At 50.3% G+C, this 22,345-nt stretch overlaps 2 protein-coding genes and 1 non-coding gene across 3 annotated transcripts; 1 reads left to right on the top strand and 2 right to left on the bottom strand.

The window, feature by feature from the left end:
* Window positions 1-679: 679 nt before the first annotated feature.
* Window positions 680-6,550, bottom strand: UNC119 (unc-119 lipid binding chaperone). Its single transcript, XM_043583589.1, has 5 exons — window positions 6,259-6,550; window positions 2,618-2,731; window positions 2,051-2,153; window positions 1,688-1,860; window positions 680-1,394 (listed from the first exon to the last, which is right to left on the bottom strand). Exons 1-5 carry the CDS (start codon window positions 6,482-6,484, stop codon window positions 1,282-1,284), a joined length of 729 nt encoding a protein of 242 aa, XP_043439524.1. The 5' UTR covers window positions 6,485-6,550; the 3' UTR covers window positions 680-1,281.
* A 925-nt stretch (window positions 6,551-7,475) lies between these two features.
* On the bottom strand, window positions 7,476-22,005 carry PIGS (phosphatidylinositol glycan anchor biosynthesis class S). The gene is made up of 12 exons (XM_043583583.1): window positions 21,902-22,005; window positions 21,486-21,625; window positions 21,289-21,400; window positions 15,375-15,464; window positions 15,015-15,106; window positions 13,071-13,278; window positions 12,648-12,790; window positions 12,027-12,141; window positions 10,785-10,930; window positions 10,110-10,210; window positions 8,878-9,088; window positions 7,476-8,518 (listed from the first exon to the last, which is right to left on the bottom strand). The coding sequence occupies exons 1-12, from the start codon at window positions 21,933-21,935 to the stop codon at window positions 8,243-8,245; spliced, it is 1,668 nt and encodes a 555-aa protein (XP_043439518.1). The 5' UTR covers window positions 21,936-22,005; the 3' UTR covers window positions 7,476-8,242.
* Window positions 17,844-17,978, top strand: LOC122486228. Its single transcript, XR_006298077.1, has one exon. It is a non-coding gene; the product is annotated as a small nucleolar RNA SNORA1 (small nucleolar RNA).
* Window positions 22,006-22,345: the final 340 nt, after the last annotated feature.

Here is a 22,345-nt window from a genome sequence, read left to right as displayed (position 1 = left end):
CCAGCAAGGGCTCCACCAGTCGAATTCCAGCACTTCTAGACTTCTTAGTGGGTTAGGGTCAAAGCCTCAGCCCAGAGAGGGCTGTCACCAGGCATATCTAAATTAGTGGGTGGGAAGAGTAGGGTGTGAGCTCCCCACCTATCTCAGTTCCCCAGTTTCCTCCACTGAGGGAATTAAGAGCTCTTCTGGGTCTGGGGTAGTGCTGGGGGCCAGAGGCAATGTTATATGTAGGGCGGCCAGGCCAGGGGCTCCCCAAGGCAGCTGAGGCCAAGGAGATGGCTCCAAACCTTAGCCCAAACTGTGTCCACCTTGAATCTCTGATGAGGGCTACAAACACAAACTAGTAGTCCCAGTGGGCTCTGGGTGAGGGAAGAAGGGGTGGAGAACAAGACCACCTCCCCCACACCTTCCGTCCACCTTAGAGTCGAGGGCTCTTGTCCCAGCCCCCGTTTTGCCAGAGTGGTCTAGGCCTTTGAGCCAAAGCTTTCCCCTCTCAGGGCCTGGGTCTCCATCTTTGTCAAAGGAAAAACCCTTTCCAGCTGTAACATGTAGTAAATGCTGACTCTAGATGCTGTGATGTCAGGGCATAGAGGACTAGGGGACAGGAGGAATTGAGAGTCACATTAATGTTCCACCCCCACCACACCCACACCCCCACACGCTGGCCCATCAGCCAAAGAACAGAAAAGGAGAGAGTTTATTGAAAACTATATACAGTTGGTCCAGTCCCTACCACTGGCTGCAATCCAGGGGGCCGTCCCTCCCACCCCTCAGGCGGTGGCTCAGCCCCTGATGGTAAAGGTTGGGGCTAGGGCCAGGGCCTGGACTCCCTTGGGAAGCTTGGCAGCCAGACACCCTCCCCCACCCACCACAGATGTTCATCTGTGAATTTACAATTCTAAATGGCCTGTAGGTGGGCAGGGGACAGGGAATAGGTCTCTGCCCTGACCTGGTCAAAGCCTGGATAGGGGAACACTATTCTTAAACTTGGGCCCAAGAAGCCCAGCAAGGTTGTCCAGAAGTCCTGGCTACTCTTCTCACAGGAGGCCTTCCTGGACATGGAGGCGGACAGCCCTCCTACCACCCCGCCCCATGCGCCAGGCCTCATGGGCTTCAGAGATTTGGACTGGGGCCATCAAGTACCCTCCCTCCCATTGCTGACTCAGGGTCCAGGGCTCTTGAAATACTCCTCAGGCAGAAGCCTCGGGTCGAGAGGTGAGTGTTGGGGAGGTCACAGTTGAGGGTCCAGGACCCTCCCGGGGTATGGGGCTGTTTTGGGGGTCAGGGCGTTCCACTGTAGGAATAGTCTGCTTTGTTGTGCATCACCAGCCGATCATCCACGAAGTAGAAGCTGTCAGACTGTGTTTCGTATGGGTGACGGATCATCTCGTTGACTGTAAGAGAGGCCCAGCCAGATAGGGCAAAGGTCAGAAGCCTGAGCCAGGACACTGCAGGGGCTCCAGGACTGTGGGATGGGGACAAGCTGAACAACCTCAGAACCACCGCAAAGAGTCCCCCCAGCCCATTTGAGCCTCGGTTTCCCCACAGGTGGCATGGGAATGGTGGCCAAAACACAGGTGACCCAGGGTAGGAGAAAGGGGGTCGGACCCACGCTCCCCCCACTTTGGTCTCTCTAGCCCCTCCCACCCCCCCCCCCCCCCACTCCCACAAAGCCCTGCCCACGCACTCAGCTCCTCAGAGAGAGGGGGGAAGTCGTAGATGTGTTCGCAGGTGTTCTTGCTGCTGGGGATGCAGAAGCCAAAGTGGAAGTCAAAACTTTTGAGGAGCTGGTTGCGAAAGTAGTGCCTCTCAATCATGCGGAAGTTGTTGACAGGCTTATCTCCCACTGTGAACTCCACCCTGAGAGATCGGAGGGGGCGGGTCTGAGTTTGTCTTTGAAGTCAGCTAGCAAGGCTCAAGACAGACACCACCCCCAAAAGAGAGGCTCGGTAAGAACTCAGGAAGGGCTCATTCCCACCCTCACCCTTACCCCCAGCCCTTGCCCACCCCTCCAAGTGCCCCCCCCCGCCGCCGCCGTCCAGTGACTTACGTGGCTCCCACCTGCCTCAGGCGGAGGAAGGCAGGTGTGAACTGGTAGCGGACAAAGCGTCCAGCATTGGGGTCCAGATCTCGCCGGTTGATGGGCAACCGCTCTGCAATGTACCCCGACTGGGGCTCAGTGGGCTTCAGGCTGGGGCCCATGCCCACCCAGGGTTCCACCCCAGGGCCCACATCTGTCTGAACTCTTAAAAATTCCCCAGGAGAGTCTGATGCACATTTAGGGTGCAGACCTTTGGCCAAATGATTCCACAGGGAGGGGGGATGGTTTCTAGTTCAGCAATCAGGTCACCGGTTTCAACTGAGGTTTCCCAGGGCCACGGGAGACACAGAGGCCTGGGGCCTCTGGGACTGCAGTTCCCAGGAAGGCCTGCAGAGGGCAGGCTGGCAGGGACTGAAGGGGCCGTACTATCCTCCCAAGATGTCCAGCCCCAAAACCGGAAAGAAAAGCAGCGACCAGCCCCAGCTCTATTCTGCGGCCTGAGGAATCCCTGGGTAGCCCACTTCACAGCCCTTGCCCACCTCCTCCCTCCGTCTATGTCCTACCTAGCCTACTCACCTGAAGCTGGGGGCTTCTTGATTTCAAAGAGGACAGTGCCTGAGTCCATGTCTCGAATCTTGAACCTGATGAAGTCGATCTTGTAGATATTCTCCTCGGGGGAGCATAGGTAGTCTAGGGGAGACAGGCAGCTAAGCAAAAGAGGGACCCGTCCAGAAGCCCCCGCTACCAGCTCAGCCTTTGTGAGACCCCAGACTAGTTCACTGCCTTCTGGAAAGAGAGAATTGAGTCCCTGCCCTGGGGGCACACCCAGAGTGTGGGGGATACATAGCCCTGTCTCTGGGATCTAATGGGAGACAAACAGCGCCATCCTAGTAGCCTCTGAGCTCAGGGAGGAGCAGGGTGAAGGTGAGTGGAAGACAAGGTCACCTCCCCCTACAGTCCCTCCCATCCTGGAGTCGAGGGGCTTTATTCCAGCCTCTGCTCTGCCAGGGCTAACTCAGTGACTTTGAGCCAGATGGGTCTCCAATCTAATGAGCAGTCCCCAGCACAGAAGGAAAGGTACAGCCCTGGCTTTGAGAACCTCATTCTAAAGGGGGTGACACAGCTTTGCCTCAGGAGATACATAGTGTTACTCTGAAGGACCCCCACCCCCACCCCCCCACCACCACACAACTGCCTCTCGAACTACATCTAAGTGCATTAGGCAAGGACTTCCCTGACCTGGGTCATACTAGGGCAGGCAGACAACCCCTTCCCTGCTCCTCCTCACCTCCCAGCCCCCTCCTCTCCCCATAAGCGGCTTATATCAGCCCAGCTCCCTTAAGCAGCTTAGTCAAAGCTCTGCTGACTCAAGCCCAGAGCCTATAATATTGGGGGAAGGGGGCCACCTTTGCCCCCAACCCCTGTTGATCTCCAAATGGGAGGAAGTCTTAGCAAAGAGAGGGAACCCCCTCAAAGGTCATCTACCCGGCCTTGGCTCTGAGCCACCCCCATAGTGAAGAGTACAAGCAAAGCCAGGAAGAGGGTGTGGCAGGTGCATTTGGGGGTGTGCATGGGGGTAAAGGGAGTCCTCAGGCCCAGAAGAGGAACCAGGAAGAGTGGTGAGTCCTGCCAGAGGAAGTTTAGGAATATCAGCGCCTGATCCAACCCTCACTTCTCTTGCAGCAGCAAGTGCTCAGGGAGGCCCTGGCAGCAAATAGAAAGGAGCAGTGGTGGGTCTGGTCTGTCAGCCTGCCCAGCATCACATCCTCCCCAGAGAGGCCCGGAAATCACCCTCCAAGCCCCTGGGCCACCTCCAATTCCTCTGGGGCAGGAAGAGGAAGTGAATGTAAAGTCATTCTCTCTTCCCCAATCCTGGGGCAGCCCCCTCCAGGAAGCCCTTCCCGGGAGCCTCCTGGCACCTTGGGGTCCAGCAGGGGCTACACAGGGCTTGGGGAGGGGCCTGATCCCAGGCCTGTCCACCACAGTCCAGGGTGTGGAGAGAGGAGAAGGAATGTAGGTGGGCAACGCCCACCTCACCCCATACACACTTTATTTTCACAGAAAGTAAGCACCAATCCCAAGATGTGGAAAGAAGGTGCAGGGACAAGAAGAGGTGGCAGAACTGGGAGCAGGATCCTAGTGGCCCAACTCCAGCTCCCTGGAAAACCCTTCCTTCTCTACATTCTCTGGCTTTTGGAGCCTCTCCTCTCTCTCACGTGGGAATAAGTTCTTGCAGTCTGCCCTCAGTCTCTTCTACTGCACCCTGAATCATTAGCCCTTTTGCCCTTAGAGGACATGACAGAAATGGAATGCCCATGGCTCAAAACACTGCACCTACTCCCTCCCTTCTGCCAAGGGAAGGATGAGGCCTGGGACCCAGGGTAAGGCCAGATAAAGGGGCAGAGTGGCTGAGGGCTCAGAACATAACTGCCCCCTTTCCCTCTGCCACAAATAGCTTCCTAAGCTGGATTCAGGGCTGGTAATCCAGGAGGAGCAACCCTCAGACCTGTGTGATTAGGGTCAAAAGGGTGGAGATCCCTGGAACCATGTTCTCACCTTCTATAGAGAAAAGGGTTCCCATGAAGCCCTTTCCCCTACCCATCCCCCACAGCTGCCCCATCTCTAAGGGCTATGAACTTCCTCCAAAATAGGAGACACATTGTGGTACACGGGCTGGAAGCCCCCACAGTTGCAAAATAACCTTTAAAGTTACCTAGGACCCAGACAGGTCAACCTGACCTCCAGACATCCTATAAGAAAGTTCTGTCCCAGAGCTACCCTAAATTCTAAACCTGCTGTTGCCAGTTACAGCTCAACTGGCAGTAACATCGATTGGTCCAGGCTCCCTCCCTCTACTAGTGTCTGCTTGGGCAAGGCAGCTCAGCACTCTGGGGGCCCAGCCAAGAATGGTTGTTGCCTGGCTCAGAGAGGAGAGAGAAGCTGGTCCCCCAGGGACCCAGATGCACAGGCCTAGACCTGCCATTATGGTCCCCTCCCCGGCTCTGTCTGGCAGCCTTGGGCTCTGCTGCTCCTGCAACTGCAGGGCTCAGGTCCACTCCAGCACCTGCCCCCCACTACCAGAGAGAGGTCCCAAGAGTTGCTCTCACAGAGGGAGCTGGGGCAGGATTACTGATAAATGAAGCTAGGGTAGAGGGCCACTCTCTCTCCAAATGCCATCTGTTCTTTGAGGTTCAGCCACCGCCCCTACCATGAGGCTTCCTAACCGTTGTTCCCTGCCTATGGTAACCTCCTCCCCTGCCCTGAATGCCCAGTTGTCTGCCTCTAGGCAGCAGCCAGGGGCAGTCTTGTGGGGCCCTCAGTACTGTGGATAAAAGAGCCCTATTATACTAGAGCATGCACAGCATGCCAGGCACTATACAAAATCAGAAAATTAATTTCCACAACAGCCCTATAAAGTAGGTGCCATTGTCCCCATTTTATAGATGAACATGCTCAGAGAGATGAAATTACTTGCCCAAGGTCACACAGTCAACTACCTGGCACAGTTGGGGCTTCAACCCAGGCAGTCCAGCTCAGAAATTCAACCACAGCGGAGACCAGGCCTCCGGAAAGAAGACAGGCTAAGGGCGGTTTTAACTCATTCCCTTGAGAGGGCCCAGAGCCAACCCACTGAAGCTTCCTGCCCAGGTCCTTTCCTGGGGTTGGAGGATGGCCCCAGACTTCCTGGGGGATCCAGGGTGAGAGCATTACCGATCAGGGAGACCCGAGGGTCTTAATGTCACCGAAGCTGTAGCTCAGCCTCCACCTAGCCTCCAGGGTGGGGACTGAGGACAGAAGACTACACTCAGCACCCATCTTCATTATTGCAAAAAAAAAAAAAAAAAAAAAAAAAAAAACAGCCTCAAAGGGCTCTGAAGACTCCACGGGGAAGGGGTCACAGTTGCAGCTGCTGCCCCACCTCCACCTTGGAAAGGGGGACGGCCTCCTCAGAAAGGAAGGAATAGGGTGAAAATAAATGTCTAAAGGGAGAAGAGGCGGGCACAAGGAGATCAAGGGAAGAGGGGACATGGAGATCTCAGGCTCAGAGGCAGAAGGGTAGGGGACTCAGACGAGGGGGACCCGGGTGGGGGAGGGGAGGTAGGGGGAGGGCGGGAAAGGGGGCGGGGGCCCGGGCTCGGCACACCGCGAGGCCCCCCTCCCGCGCTCTCTCCCTCCCGCCCTCCCACCGCGGGTGGCGCTGCCTCGCCGGTGCTCACCGCCCGTGATCCGCTGCAGCCCCAGCACGTCCTCCGGCCCGATCGCCTGCTTCCTCTGCAGCGGCCCCGGCCTGGGCCCCGGGCCAGCCTCCGGCTCCGACTCGGACCCGGACTCGGATTCCGCCTGCAGCTGCGGCTCGGGCTTGGGCTCCACGCTCTGGCCCGAGGCCCCTGGAGCGGACTCCGCCCCCGTCCCAGCCCCGCCGCCGCCCTTCTTCACCTTCATGGCCTCGCAGGGCCGCCGCTTGCCTGCTGCCGCGGCGGCTGCCTGCGCCGGCTAGAGCCGAGAGAAGGGGGAGCGTCCACAGCCCCGCCCCCGGCCGGGGGGCCCAGGTACCGCCCCGCCCCCAGGGGTGGGCCAGACGTTCGCCCCGCCCACCCCTGCCGTAAGGCTGGCCGGCGCACCAACCTGGGTCTACTCCCGCGGGGCTGGGTGGGGCCTCGCCTTCGGCTTTGGCTCCATTCAGTGTTTTGGATAGGTACTTTAAAGGGTCGCCTACGTCGACTACCTCTCCTCCTTACTCGGGGCGCTCCAGCCTTTGGGCTCCTGCGTCTGACCCTCGAGAAAGTTCTGACTCAGGGTCTTTGCCTGGGATGCTCTTCCCCCAGATGGCCTCCTCTTCTGGTCTCAGTTCAAATGTCATCTGCTCAAAGGCCCTCCCTCACACCCAAACTACAGACCCCCTCCCTCACCCCCGACCCCCCCCCCCCCCCCCCGCCCTCCACCCCAGTCACTATCAGATCAGCCTGTTTTTTCCTTCTAATGCATTGTGGGAGTTTTACTTGTTCACTGACTCTTCCCCCTCAACGATCAGTTCCAAGAAAGCAGAGATCCTGTCTTTGTTCTCTATAATACCTAGCACTTAGCACAGTGGCTGTTGCAGCCCAGGCTTATTATATTCTTTTTCTGAATTTATGAATGAGTTTGTATCTGAGGGCTTACACTGGTACAAGCTCTTCTCTCCCAGACCCCCTGCGGGGGGGGGGGGGGGGGAAGAGGAGACACTAACAGCTGTGCTGGGCAACCCTGGACATGTTGAGGGACAACAGCCTAGGTGTCTAGCCACCACAGGGTCCTCCAGGGCAGGGAGGGAGGAAGGGGACATGGCCAGGTGAAAGCTCCCCTGTGAGCCCAGGGGAACAGCTACAGGAAACCATTACTTAGACACCAAGGAAAAGAAGAATGAAAGGTATGCTCATACTTTGTATCATTCCAATTCACATTCAACCAATGTTTATTGAGAGCATAAAATATGTCAGACACTTTCATATGCTTATCACACTTAATCCTCATAACCACCTTGTAAGGGAGCTATCATTAGTGCTATTTTAACAAATGCAAAATTGAGGCTAAGGGAGATTAAGTGGCTTATTCACTGCTCCCCAGATGATAAGGGCAGAAGGAATTCAGGCATGCTTGATCCCATCTGGAACTTTCCCCACTGCACCAAGCCACCTCTATAAGAGGGTGAAGGGAAACTTGGCCACACACACAGCATCAGGCTATACCCAACAGGCATAGCCAGCCAGAAGGGAGGGAAGGGAGAGAAGGCCCCAGAGGTGACCTGGCCCTTTCCATGAGAGCAGTGCTAGGGCTCTCCCTGAGGGGTTAGAGAGAAGCGTAGAGGGGAGGAGGCTAGAATCAACCCAGGGCTTTCCCCTAATGTTCCCTGTGAGTGCAGGAGGACTTCCAGGAACAGGACAGAAGCACAACAGACTGCCCCTGCCCCAGAGGGAGACAGGAAAGGGCCTTCAAGTTCAAGCCAGATAAGAAGCCCCCAATGATGCATCTTCTAGACAAGGGCACAAAGGGTTGGGGGGGAGCCTGAGCCAGAGGAATGGGAAGGATTAATCCTGCTTGGAGTGTTTACACTTTGGTTACTGGAGCTAAGTCCTTCGTGGCAGGCCCCATTTATGTGCCTCTCAATCTAACACCTCCCACTGTGGCCAGAAAGGGAACTTTCCTACTGAGATGTTGTCCTACTCAGTCTATCTTCTCAGGCTTTTTCCAGGACTTGCGGGTTTCCAGGAAGATCTTGACCAGGGACAGGAGGATGGGCACAGCCATAGGCAGGAAGAGCGGGATGTAGATGGCAAACTTCTGGTCGTCAGGGAAATAAAGGAGGTGGAGGAGCGAGGGATCAAAAAAGGCACGCTCCGAGGACGTCACAGCTTCCTGGCTGGCAGTGAAGGCAGAGGCCAGGTGCCCAGAGGCTAACTCCTCTGCCGCCTTCTGGACTGCAGCTACAGCCCTGTACACCTAGGAAGGGGGCAGGGGATTACCATTAAGTCCCAGGCATCAGTGAGGTGTTGGGGTGGGAGGAAGGATGGGCCTTACTTTGTCTTCCACCTACCAGGCAGGTTGCCTGGAGTTCGCCCAGGATATGGAGGCCAGTATAAAAGGGCTATGGTATATTTTCTTAGCGCCTGCCTAAAACCTCACACCCCATCTGGAGTCCTGCTGGGGAGCTGGCACTGCCCTCTAGAGGAAGCCTGGGGGACTCAAGGACGGTATGCCCACACACACCCTGGACCTCAACTGGCTCTCTGGTTTCACCATACCCTGGTCCTCGCTGGCCACTCCAGTTACAGCACAGAATCCATCCTGTGCCCACTCACCTCAGATGCCACATCGTCCTTGATGACAATGTTGCTGATCTTGCCCAGAAGCTGGGCCAGGGAAGTGAGAGTAGTAGTGGCTGTGGCCAGGTTTTCCACTGACCGAGCCCAGAGCAGCCGGTCAAGCTCCCAGGTCGTTAGCCCTTCACTCTTAGGCCCTGAAAACAGGCATTTCACAGGCAACTGGGGCTGAGCAATCCCAAAGAGCAACCTGTGGGAAGAGCAAAGTAAGGTCAAAGGGGCTGAGGGTAGAAGATGGCTATGATCCCTTGAATGATGACTAAGATTTTCCATCTTACCCAGAACCACAGGAGTCATAGGGAAGTACCTCAGGGTCTCAGGGGGTGAGTGGCAACACTCAGTAATACAGAGCCACAAGCCCCCCTTTTAAAACCTGTGTTTTTGCTCTTACCTGTTTCTGGATTAGATTTCCACGATCTTGTTTGAAAAAAAGGTCCCGTGGCTACAATATGTCTGATAACACCAACCTAGTTTAATCCCCTAACCCTGCCTACCGTCTCTTTGGACAAATGGGACCACTGAGCCTTTAGTTAAGGGATGATCCAGGACCACTTCTGATAAGCCTGTGTGTTGTCCCTCTCTAATCCTGCACCCAGGGCAGACATTGCTAATCAATCAGAATCCTCTTTCCTAATGATCCCAGACACAGCCGTAGAATCCTCAGTCTAGGGCATCCAGCAGCCACTACCAGCCTATCAGTTACCAGGAGAATTAACAGCTATTTTCTTAAGTAGCCCTATCTACATCCTATGGACCTGACATTCGGGAGTCTGTTTTCCTTTTCTCTTTTTTAAGTTTATTTACTTTGAGAGAGAGAGAGTGAAAGAGAGAAAGAGGACACACGTAGGGGAGGGGCAGAGAGAGGGGGGAGAGAGAATCCCAAGCAGGCTCCATGTTGTCAGCACAGAGCCCCACACAGGGCTGGATCCCATGAACCAAGACCATGACTTGAACCGAAATCAAGAGTCAGATGCTTAACCGACCAAGCCACCCAGGCATCCCAGGAGTCTGTTTTTTTAAAACAGTTTTTGTCAGCAACTAGTCCTTCTTACGAGGAGGATAAAATGATTCTCCGAAACCCTTCTTGGTTTCCCTGGGGCTCTAGGCCCAGCCAAGGTATCCCTGCCAGGTGAGATTTCATTCTAGTCAGCTCAGAAGACTCGGGTCAGATTCAGTGGCCACACCCCCAGGGAGATGAGCCAGGAACTCACCGCAACTGAGCCAGGAACACCTCCATCACTTGCTCCATGTCCACTTCAACCCTCACCGGCAGCTTCGAGGCATTGTAGGCTTTGGGGTCCACATTGTATACCTGCAAGGGGAAATAAGGCTGCCCGAACACCATGCCAGGACCGTGAACGACTCTGCTCTAGACACTCTGGAGGCCATGAGAGAAAAGGGAGACATATTCTGTGCTCCTTAGAAATTACAAACCTGATGGTATAGCTAATATTTTTTGAATACCGGCTACTAGGAGCTTTTCATAAATTATCTCCATTATCCCCTCAGAAGACCCGTAAAAAATATTTATTCCATTTTAAGAGTTCCTACCTATGAGAAACTCCCAGTCTAACAAGAGAAGTTGTCATTCATACAAGACTCCCATAAATAGGGCCAAGATCTAAGACGTACACACGGAAAAGTCCTCAGTGAGTGCGAACCGCTACATGTCAAAGGGTCACATTACAGAAAATTTATAGAAATAAGAAGCTGTGGGGCCGGCAGAGTAAGGGCACAAGCTCATAGCACCCTCACCAACTTGGTGCGGCCCCTCCCACAGGCTGGGCCATGGAGGACACTAGAGGAACAACAGAAGGAACAGTCTCAGGGAACATGTGTCTGTCCCTAAAGCTGGGGCTCTGGGGTCTGCAGAGTGTGACCGTTACCATAATGCCACCCCAACGGGGACTATGGAAGGCGTTGGTAGCCACTGGAGCGCCATCCTTGTCCTGAATGTACAGGGGGGAGTGGGCAAGCTCAGGTACGTAGAGCAGAAAGTTGAGCACAGGGTAAAGGGAGGCAGCACTGGATCCTAGGGTAGAAAGAGAAGGCAAGTCAGAATACCAAAACACGCTGGACCTAGATCTTCGTTCCAGGTCAGCCTCTAACTTGCTGGTCACTCACAGTGGGCCTCATTTCCCCCAACTGAGAGTCCCCAGAATATCCTCCAGTCTGGGGTTTCTGTGATCGAAACCTCTGAACGTTCTCCCGAGATGGGCCACACACATGAAGCAGAGTCCCTAGCCCCCTTGTCTGTCTAAGACCACTCTCTCGGGCCCTGCCACATCACACACATATAACTATAACCCATTTCATAGACAGGTATACATATGACCTCATGTCGGCTCCCTCTTAATATCCTTCAATAGCTAGCCAGTCACACCAGGTAAAAGTTCAAGCTACTTAACATGGTCCTTATGATCAAGCACCTGCCTGCCTTGCCAGCTTTGTTTTGGTCACTCCCTCGCAATTCAGCGACACTGCGCTTCTCTGAGCTTCCCGAATGCCTATCCGTCTTACTCTTCTACATCTAAGCTCAGAGTTCCCTCGCCTGGAATGCCCTTCCATCTCTGCATTCAGCACTGGTAGAGGGAATGAGGGAGAAATCACACACAGCCCTTCCCATATCTTGGTCCACACTGGCCTAGCCTTGGTGCCTGAAATCCCACAACCCGTGATATACTGACTTTGGTTTGTCTGTATTACACTCTGTGGTCACCTATGCTTCCTAGGTACCATCCCCCAAATGAAAAACTGGAACCCCAGCTTCAAACCTCAGTCAGAACTGTCAATCCAGATTCTGCCTTTGTGTGCTTTTGCTGTTATCTTTCCTACATGTGTGACCATATTTTTCCTGGCTGGCTTGCAAAGAGGGAGACACAGCCTATCCATTCATTTACAGAAAGCAGTGGGAGTCATGTTTAATAAACGTTTTTGGATATGATAGTGTGGGGTTGGGAGATGTCAACAGAGTCTCATGAAGAAGGCTAAATGCCCAGTACTTCCTTAATGCCCTCAGACCACCACCCAACCTGGGAACCATAACCATATACTCCCAGCCTCCAACTCCACACTGAGCCTTCAGGGTCCTGCCAAGCCTAGCAAAGAGGCCCTCATCCTTAGCTCACCCAGACGGGACTCCACTGGATTGATGACATGGGGGAGGCTATGTGCGGCCAAGTAGTAGCTAGAGGAAGCTGGGTCAAAGCGTGGGTTTACCCCCAACACTGCATAGTAAAGAATCTGTAAAGCAAAGAAGGAGAACATTCCTTTGTTTATTGGTTCATACTCCACTCTGCCCCAAAAGTTTTGAAGTGCCTTAAAAAAGATACAATAAGCACAGGACAAAATATAAGAGATAAAATCAGGGCTGAGAGAAAACAGATGTAGGAAAAAAAAATAATAAAGCCAAGGGTAAAAGTTCGTACGCTATACACGGGCTATGAAAACCAACTAACATATTTCAGGAAGTTTTATTTTTTAAATAAATTCCTTAAGGATGGCACAACTGGGTGAATACAGTTCTGGAGGGAGCCATAAGGAAGGTTGTTTTTTTAACAAACGTTGACGGAAGTCCCTGAGCCGGACACCACGGAGGGAAAGCAGACACTAGAACCACATCTACACGCAGGAAGTTCCTAGCAAATCAGCAAGCTCGAAGAGCTGGAAGAACAGGCTACACAAGCAAATAATAAATATGGATGGACTTTGAAAAGGAAAAGGACCCCTCGGCTTGCTCCCTGTCTTACCTGAGAGTCCACAGAGAAGTTGCCGGCAGCACTGAGGGCACTCAGGAAGGGCTGCACATAGCGCCGGACAGCCCCCTCGATGTCCCAGTGGACGTCGTGGGACTTGGGGTCTGGGTTGAGTAAACTGAAGGTGATCTCATAGCCTATAGAAACAGGAGTCAGGGACGGCAGAGGCTTCTGTGGCTCAAGGGCAGTCGTACCCCTGGCTGAGCTGAACTTGTTTCTCCTCTAGAACGGGGTTGGTGGCCATGATGGAACCAAAGGGAGGACAAAACTGGGATGAGGAACAGTGAGTGCTTTCAACTAAGAGATGAAACCACAGAAGAAAGGAGTAGAGTCTGCATGCAGATTCCCCTCCTGCCCCAATGCCCCCACATCATTCACTTCCCTCTCCCTTCTCACAACAAAGCTCCATCACCCTACCCAAGCTGGACTTGAGAGGCCGCCTCTTATCAGAGCTCCACTTGTCCTCTGGAAGGTGGTCAGCCAGGGCCGCAGCAAGCACATCTTCAGTCAAAGACATGGCCTGCGCTACTTGGATCACCCGGCGGCCGACTATGTTAAAGGCCTCGCGGTGCATTATCCCTCTCACGACTGCTGTCCTCTCGGGCCCGATGTAACTCATCATGTCCTGTGAGAGAGGCCAGCAAGGGAAAGAATGCCCATGGCTCAGGGAAGAAAGCAGAAGAACGTGCCGGCTCCTGTCTCTGAGAATCTGGCTTTTTGCCACTGACCACCAGGCTGACTGCTCCCTTTAGATTCATAGTGAACCATCCCAGCATCTCTGACCAATCAGCATGCATGAATGTTTTCATTCATTTCTGCGACCTTTGCCTTCCCGGCAGACTTAAGTGCAGGCATTATCTGAATCTTCATGGACTGGAAAACTAGGAGACGGCATGCTGAACAAGGAAAGCAGAATAAACACACACCTGGAAAGTTTGATGTAAGTAAACAGCACATGGCAAAGAGGCAAGGACAGAAATGTTCACAGCAGCATTATTTCCTTTTTTTAAGTTTATTTTTATTTATTTTGAGAGAGAGAGCGTGCGCGAGTGCACGCACATGAGCAAGAGAGGGTGGGGCAGAGACAGACGGGGAGAGAGAGAGAGAGAGAGAGAGAGAGAGAGAGAGAAACCCAAACAGGCTCCATACTGTCAGCACACAGCCCAACGTGGGGCTCAAACTCATGAACCGCAAGATCATGACCTGAGCCGTAATCAAGAGTTGGAGGCTTAACCAACTAAGCCACCCAGGTGCCCCAAGGCGGCATTATTTCTAAGAGTCAAACACTGGAGACAATCCAAACGCCCATCAGCACAGAATGGATAAATTGTGATATTTATACAATAAAACATATTAAAAATGAACACATTGGATTCAACTACACCTTGATTATCATGGAGGATTGTCCCAAACATAAATGTTGAATGAAACAAAAGTTACAAAAGAACATGTGCTGTATTATTATAAAGCTCAAAAGTTTGCAAAATTTAATAGATTGTTTATAGAGATATATGTGATGAAACCTGAAAAAGTAAGAAAATGACACGCACAAAATACGGTCACCCTGAACTAAAATAAAAGGGAGTGGGGTAAACGATGGAAATACACAGGGTTCAGCTACTATTACTAGACTGTAGTTTGCAAGCCAGGGGTGGGCTCATTAAAATTTTCTTTCATCTTTTTATAAGAATTAAATATTTCAGGGCACCTGGATGGCTTAGTTGGTTAAGCGTCCAACTGTTGATCTTGGCCCAGGTCATGATTCCAGGGTTGTGCGGTAGAGCCCCATGGAGCCTGCTTGAGATTCTCTCTCTCTCTCTCTCTCTCGCTCTCGCTCTCGCTCTCGCTCTCACTCTCTCTCTCTCTAGCTCTCTCTCGCTCTCCCTCTCCTTTTCCCTCTCTTCTTCCTTCCCTCTCTCCCTCCCTCTCCCCCTTTGCCCCTCTCACCCACTCATGTGTGGTCTAAAACAAATAAATAAATAAAAATATTTCTTCGTAAATTTTAAAAGAAAACACTACATGGCATAGCTCCCAATGAGCCTCTTGCTCATAAAGTGGAAAGGTCAATGCATTGCCCATTTTACCACCATAATCCATTCAAGCCATCTTCTTTTTTTTTTAATCCTGTTTTTTTTCCACTTCAAATGGTCACTGGAGCTTTAACCATATAGAACTCTTGGAGTTAGAAAGACCCAGAGTCGATGAAAACAACCCTATTTGCATTCTTTTAAAAAAATATTTGGAAAAGAGCTTTCTATAGCAAATGCAAGAAACGGGCAGCACTACTGCAAGAAGGAAGTGACCTAGGAGAGGACAAGCAGATGGGATAAGGCAAGGCCATACCCTCCCTTTTCACCCTACCTGGGGCAGAAGTGAGGAGTGTTCGGGGATCACGTACACAGTCAGGGAGCCCTCTGCTTGCTCCTGTGGCTCAGCTAACATGGTTTCTGCCTCTGGGGACAAGAGCAGAAGGTCTACCAGGAGCAAAACACCATGCCCTATCCCTCTGCCCCCCAACAGAGTGCCTAAGCCACAACTCCACCTCCCTTTCTACATGGCTGACATTGTGGCCAGGCTTGGCCCCCAGTGGCCCAGGCTGAAACACACTCTCATCCCCAGCTTTCCCAGGAAGTTAGAAGACAGTATGGAAACTACACACTTAGAGATCAGAAGAAAAAAGAGGGCTCCGTGTTAAACTAGCGTGATCACTCCTTCCGGTACCTTGCATACTGCCCAGTGACAGGGCCTCTTCCTCGTGGTCCAGAGCCCTCCGATAGGCCTTCTGGAAACGGCACTTGATTTTCATTTTGTCTGAGAGGGAAAGGAAGAGGATGAGAAGACTAAGGGGTGCCTGGGTGGCTTAGTTGGTTAAGCGTCTGACTTCAGCTCAGGTCATGATCTCGCAGTTCATGAGTTCGAGCCCCACATGGGGCTCTGTGCTGACAGCTTGGAGCCTGGAGCCTGCTTTGGACTCTGTGTCTCCCTCTCTTTCTGCCCCTCCCCCACTCACTCTCTGTCTCTCTCAAGAAGAAATAAACATTGGGAAAAAAAAAAAAAAAAGATAAGACTAAATACAGACCTCTGCCCATCTTCCCCGCCCTAACACTGTCTAGTGTCTCAGGACATCAAGAAAATCGTTTGCAGAGAAAGTCCCAGAGGCTACAGCCAATTCTAACGATTTCTACATGGATGATATCAAATACACGACACTCCACCTCTTCCACCTAACCAGCTCTTGCTTCTACCTGTGTACACACTACCTTCAACCTGAAGTTCTCTCCCACAGGGAAATCTATTACAATATTTATTCTATTAATAGGTGAAAGGAGCAAAACCATACGATCACTTCGATAGGTGCCTCAAAATAAGGCAACAAATTCAGGTTGTTGTTTTTTTTTAGAGAGAGCGTGAATGCGCCAGCGTGCGTGCGTGCACACAAGCAGGGGCAGAGCAGAGAGAGAGAGAGAGAAAATCTCAAGCAGACTTTGTGACATCAGCACAGAGCCTAATGTGGGGCTCAATGCGGGGCCTGATCTCACAAACCATGAGATCGTGACCTGAGCCCAAATCAAGAGTCCGATGCTTAACCAAATGAGCCACTGAGGCGCCCCAATGAACATTCTTGATAAAAATGCACACTTAATGACAAAACACTCAAGTAGTTCCATTAAAATCATTAATAAAATGAGGATGCCCACTACTTCCTCTATTATTCAGCACTGTTCTTTCTGAAGTTCCTGACCAATGAAGAAAGTGAAGACCAGTGAAGAAAGAGACACGAAACCTGAATATTTGAAAGAACAAAATGTCCACTTTTTGAAATAGCATGGTTATTTTCCAAGAAAATCAAAGAAAAGCAACTGAAAAAAATATCAGAACTGGTAACAATTCAGTCCTATGACTAGATATACACAAGAATTAATAGCTTTCTGAGAAATACCAGCAACGTCCAATTTGAAAAGCAAGTATTTTTTAAATCCCAATCCTCATCATAATAAAGAATGTACAAACACCCAGGAAGAAATGTACAAAACTATAAGAAAAACACCCAGGACTTTACTGAAGGACGTAAAAGAAGATTTGAATGAAATGGGAAAGACTAAATATTCTAAGGATGTCAATTCTCCCCCAAGTTAATCTATACCTGCAAAATAATCCCATAGGGATTTTTTGCCCACCCCCCCCCCCACCCCCGCCTGGAACTTGAGAAATTGAACCTAAAACTGCTTGTGAAAGTTCTTTGTTATAGAAGAATTCCAGGTCATAATATAGGAGAAATTACAGAATTTTAAATTTGCCATTTTGGGGTACCTGGCTGGCTCAGTTGTAGAGCAAGCTACTCTTGATCTCAGGGTTGTGAGTTCAAGCCCTACGTTGGGTATATAGATTACTTAAAAATAAAATCTTAAAATAAATAAATAAATAAAAACTGCCATTTTGCAACTGCTATGAAATGGATGTCAGCATCATTGGATGCTAAAACCATCAGGTGAAAGGTTGACAGGGAATTAAAATACAGACATCGAAGAGTGCCTGGGTGGCTCAGTCGGTTGAGCGTCTGACTTCGGTTCAGGTCATGATCTCGCAGTTCGTGAGTTCGAGCCCTGCGTCAGGCTCTGTGCTGATAGCTCAGAGTCTGGAGCCTGCTTCAGATTCTGTGTCTCCCTCTCTCTCTACCCCTTCCCCACTCGTGCTCTGTCTCTCTCTGTCTCTCAAAAAGGAATAAATGTTAAAACAAAAAAAATTAAAAAAAAAATACAGACATCAAGCTGACAGTATCTGAATTCACTATATCATCTTTGTATCACCCAAAGTGAAAAAAACCCATCCATTCTATGCTTCCTGATATAACACAATACGAAGTATACCACACTAATTATAATGTATTCTTATCTAAAAAAGTGAACTGATTTTGATCAAATCTCCTGATCTGACTACCAGTTTACAAAAAATATGGATAATACAGGAACGAGTTAAATGAAACTAGGAGGAAGCAACCTGCCAAATCCAGAATGGGAGAGGTTCTAGAAAACAAGTAGCCTGGTTTCTCCAAAAAACCAAAGAAAAGAAGTGTATCAGGATGGGGTAGGGGGACCTGATATATAATAAAAAAAGGCAAAAGAAATGTAACAAAATGTGATGTGTTGATCCCGATTAGAACAAACCAACTATAAAAGGACACCTGTGAAAAGCCTCATTCTAGATGGAAATGAGTACTATCATTCATGGTGTCCAGAAATTGTTAACGTGGCTACAATAAGACACAGGTTATGCTTCCATTGCAGCAAGTTTATTGCAGTGGTGACATTGAGAACTGTAACGTTTTTTTCCTAGGCTCATGGAGTAGAGAGTGGAAGTAACAAGACTTTTCAATATTAGAGACAATGAAGGAGTAACAATTTTAGATCATTTCCCAAAATAGTAATCAATGTACTTCCTACAATTTGACTTCTAGGGCCCTACCGTAAAGAAATTGGATCCCAAAGATTACAGGTGGGGAATTTCTGAAGTAGGTCCACATGCCAATGGAGATCAAAGAAGTCCAACCAAAAGAACCAGACTGACTGATAGTGACAACTGTGGATTAAACAAAAGTTCTTTTTAAAAGGATTATTTTGGGGCGCCTGGGTGGCGCAGTCGGTTAAGTGTCCGACTTCAGCCAGGTCATGATCTCGCGGTCCGGGAGTTCGAGCCCCGCGTCAGGCTCTGGGCTGATGGCTCGGAGCCTGGAGCCTGTTTCCGACTCTGTGCCTCCCTCTCTCTCTGTCCCTCCCCCGTTCATGCTCTGTCTCTCTCTGTCCCAAAAATAAATAAAAAAAATAAAAATAAATAAAAGGATTATTTTGGGGGCGCCTGGGTGGTTCAGTCGGTTAAGCATCCGACTCTTGATTTCAGCTCAGCTCATGATCTCACAGTTGGCGTGTTTGAGCCCCACGTCAGGCTCTGTGCCGATGGTGTGGAGCCTGCTTGGGATTCTGTCTCCTCTCTCTGCCCCTCCCCCACTTGCTCTCTGTATCTTTCTCAAAATAAGTAAAAACATACTTTAAAAAATAATAAATAAGTAAATAAATAAATAAGTAAGTAAATAAATGGGTTATTTTGAAGATTACGATTCTGGTTTTGGAGGAACTATGGTGATCGGCTGCAGCAGTGGAAGGACACGCATGTAAAATCCCCGAAATAAAATTTATTGGGGCATCTTGGGTGGCTCAGCCGGTTAAGCATCTGACTCTTGGTTTCGGCTCAGGTCATGATCTCGCGGTTCGTGGGACCAAAGTCCTGCATCAGGCACTGCACTGACGGTGCGGAGCCTGCTTGGGATTCTCTCTCCCTATCTGTCCCTCCCCCACTCACACTCACACTTTCTCTCTCAAAATAAATAAATATCTTTTTTTTTAATTTATTGACTTAAAAAATTAAGAGGACACCTTTGAGATAATTGGGGAAATATGAATATAGCCTGGAAGTTAGGTGATACTCAAGAATTACCGTGGACTTGGTTAGGTGTGATACGGTAGTTATGTTTAAAAGCAACAAAATAAAATCTTTCAAGGGCTGCCCTTCTCATCTAGCATAAAAGCTGTATGTGAGCCTAGCCCCCTGTCCACTGCTCTGGTTTCATTTCATTTCCTCTTACCCTTTCCCTCATTCACCTCACTCTCCCCATAATGGAATTCTCACTGTTCTGCAAAGGCACCACTTCTGCTCCTACCACAGGACCTTATATTTGCTTCTCTCCGTACCAAAAAAATGCTCTCCTCCCAGATATCTACACAGTTTACGACTTTACCTCTTTGGGTCTTTACTTGAAAGTCCTGTTTTCAAATGATGCCGTCCTCAGCCACCCCCTCTAAAATAGCAATGACCTCTTTATCCCCCCCAAGAAAACCTCCCTATACCCCTGTCCTGAACTGTTTTTCCCCTGTCACCATCTAACATACATACATACATTTATTTATTACAGATTTTATTTTTTTAAGTAATCTCTAAGCCCGATGTGGGGCTTGAACCCACAACCCTGAGATCAAGAGTTGCAGACTCCACTGACTGAGCCAGCCAGGCGCCCCCCACCATGTAACATCTATTGGTTTATCTTCCTGTCTGTTCTTTTCTTTTCTTTTTTTTTTTTTTTTTTTTTGGTCTATTCTGTTCAATGTATTTTGTCTACTTTGTTTGCTGTATCTCCAGCGACTACAACAGTATCTGATATGGGCACTCAATAATAAATATTGGTTGAATAAATGAACCAACCTATTACTATTCCTATGTAGTAGATGAGAAAACCAAGAGTTAGAGAGGTTAACGACCTCACCCAAATTCACACAAGTGGCAGAACCAAGGCTTTAACCCAGCTCTCTTACACCAAATTCTCCATACTCTTGGCCACTCCACCCGACTACCTTCACGATATGTCCATATTATTGCATACCAGGTCACTAAGTGTGAATGTCCATGATCAATTGACAACAAAGTTGCAAACTAACATGTGAGGCATGATCCAATTCTTGTTTTGAGAAACAACAAGTATGCGTGTTTACATTAGGCTGAACCATATGAAATACGACTTTTAAGAAACACGGGTGACCAAGGTTAAAAAGCTAGAAAGTAAATGGTACACAGGCACTTCACCATCTGGACTCAGCCCACACATACAGTCACTCACAATTTTCACTTCACACTCCAGAAAAGTAAAACCGCACACAGATTCCCCCAACATGCTGACTCACCCCTCCATGCTTCTACACGGGAGGTAGTATAGGTTGTTGTTGGTTAAAAGCCCGAACTCTGGAATCAGTCGGGCCTGGATTTAAATCTTAGCTCCGCCTCTTACTAGCTAGCTGTGTGATCGTGAACAAATGAAAATCTCTAACTCTCTTTTTTTTCATTTATAAAATGGAGATCATGTGAGAGACGATTAAATGAGACAACACATGTAAAGTGCTTCACCTAGTTTATGGCATATAATGAACAACAAATATTAGCCATTGCTATATCTGGCTCAAGCTGTTCCCTTCCTCCCTTCCCCATTTACCCTGAATTCCTTCACATCCTTTAAAAATCTGACTTAAAAATGACATCCTCAAAACCTTCTCTGCCTTTTTTTCCTCCCAGGCTGTTAAAGGCTCTTTTTTAAATACGATCTCTGTTTCTTACATAATCCCCTGTGATTTCTTTATCTAAGTGTTTTTCTCCCCTACATGACTATGAATTTCTCAAAACCATTATCAATTCTTTATTTATCCCGAAATTCCTGGTACCAAAAGGTGCCTACTAACACTCAACAAAGTGTTCCATGTCAAATTGAATAAGAGCTGTATACAACTCCAACTTGATTCCAAACCCTGCGTTCTTTCTACCACATCCCACCTCCTCTCCTAGCTTCTGATGAGCATCAACTGCTTCTCATCAGGTAGCACAACTGTCGTGAATGAAATTGCTGCCCTAACGGTGAACACTGTTATTTAAAGTTGCTTTTCTTCTAACCAACCACACTGTTCATTCAGAACTGTTCATTCAGAGAGGGCTTTTAAGAAATTTTCAACTACATTTAAGGGACACCCACGCTCCTCCAACCTAACCCATCTCTGCACTGAGCTCAGACCAGAAAGGCAGGCTTGACTCCCCAAGAACTCACATTTCAGAGGGATCTCTCTCTCATGCACAACGGTGAAGGGCAGCTTCTCCTGGTCGTCCGACGGCACTGACTCTCGGGTAAATACGACAGTGACGGGCACCATGAGCCGCAGCTAAAGAAAGGAGCATCAGGGCCATCGGCTGAGTCTCCACCTTGCCAGTGGGCTGTCCCCAGGCCTTCTCCCACAGAGGTCTCACCTGCAGGGCATTCAGCCCACTGATCTCAGAGTAAGGCAATGGGGCCCGGTAGGTCTCCGTAGTCTTCCACCAGAGCGGCAACCCCAGCACGATGGCCACGGCAGCGAAGAAGAGAGCGGCCCGCTTGCCTCGGACCACCTCTAGGGGCACGGAGGTACCGACTTGAGGCGCTGGAAGTGGGCTTGGTTGCCCTCCCCACACCTGACGCGGACGACCCCAGCAACCCTCACTCAGAAGCTCTCCGCCCGCCTTCATAGGGATCCCTGTGCCAGGGGCCCGCGCCCGTCTGAAGGGATCTTGTCTGAAACGACCCCCGACCCCCTAGTCCGCGGGACCACTGGCACACCACAATCCCCAAGCCCGCATTCCTCGCTCGCAATCTATGAGTCTCAGTTCCCACCCGAATGCCACCGCACCTAGGTCTGTAGCTGCGGCCCCGGGAGCCGCCATGCTTCCATCCAGTTGCTCTAGCCGCCGAGGGGCGGAGCTACGCAAAGCCTCCCCCAATCGGAAACCCGCAAGGAGGGGGCGGGACCACGGCAGAGGTCGCAGCCAATCGCAAGCGGCACTCAGGGAGGGCAGGCGAGAGAAAGAGGTAGAGGGTGGGCGGGGTCCTCAAGGAGCCTCGCCGCGAGTTTGAAAGGAATTTACCCAAGCACCAAGGGCCAGTGGAGTGGCTGTGCAGGTTTCTGTGTTGCCGGAAGATTCTTCGTTAGTACCCCGTTTCCTTGTGGAACACACTCCTAGCCCCAGGGATTAAGAGAGCAAACTCTGCAGGCGTTAAATACTAGTTGAGCGACCACAGGCAGCTCTAAGTCTCAGTTTTCTCATCTGGAAAATGGAGATATTTACTAAAATGA

This window comes from Prionailurus bengalensis, chromosome E1, assembly GCF_016509475.1.
Source record: "Prionailurus bengalensis isolate Pbe53 chromosome E1, Fcat_Pben_1.1_paternal_pri, whole genome shotgun sequence".
In the NCBI taxonomy this organism is placed as follows: domain Eukaryota; kingdom Metazoa; phylum Chordata; class Mammalia; order Carnivora; family Felidae; genus Prionailurus; species Prionailurus bengalensis.
Note: the sequence above shows the minus strand (reverse complement) of the source record. Positions and strands in the feature narration are given on the sequence as shown.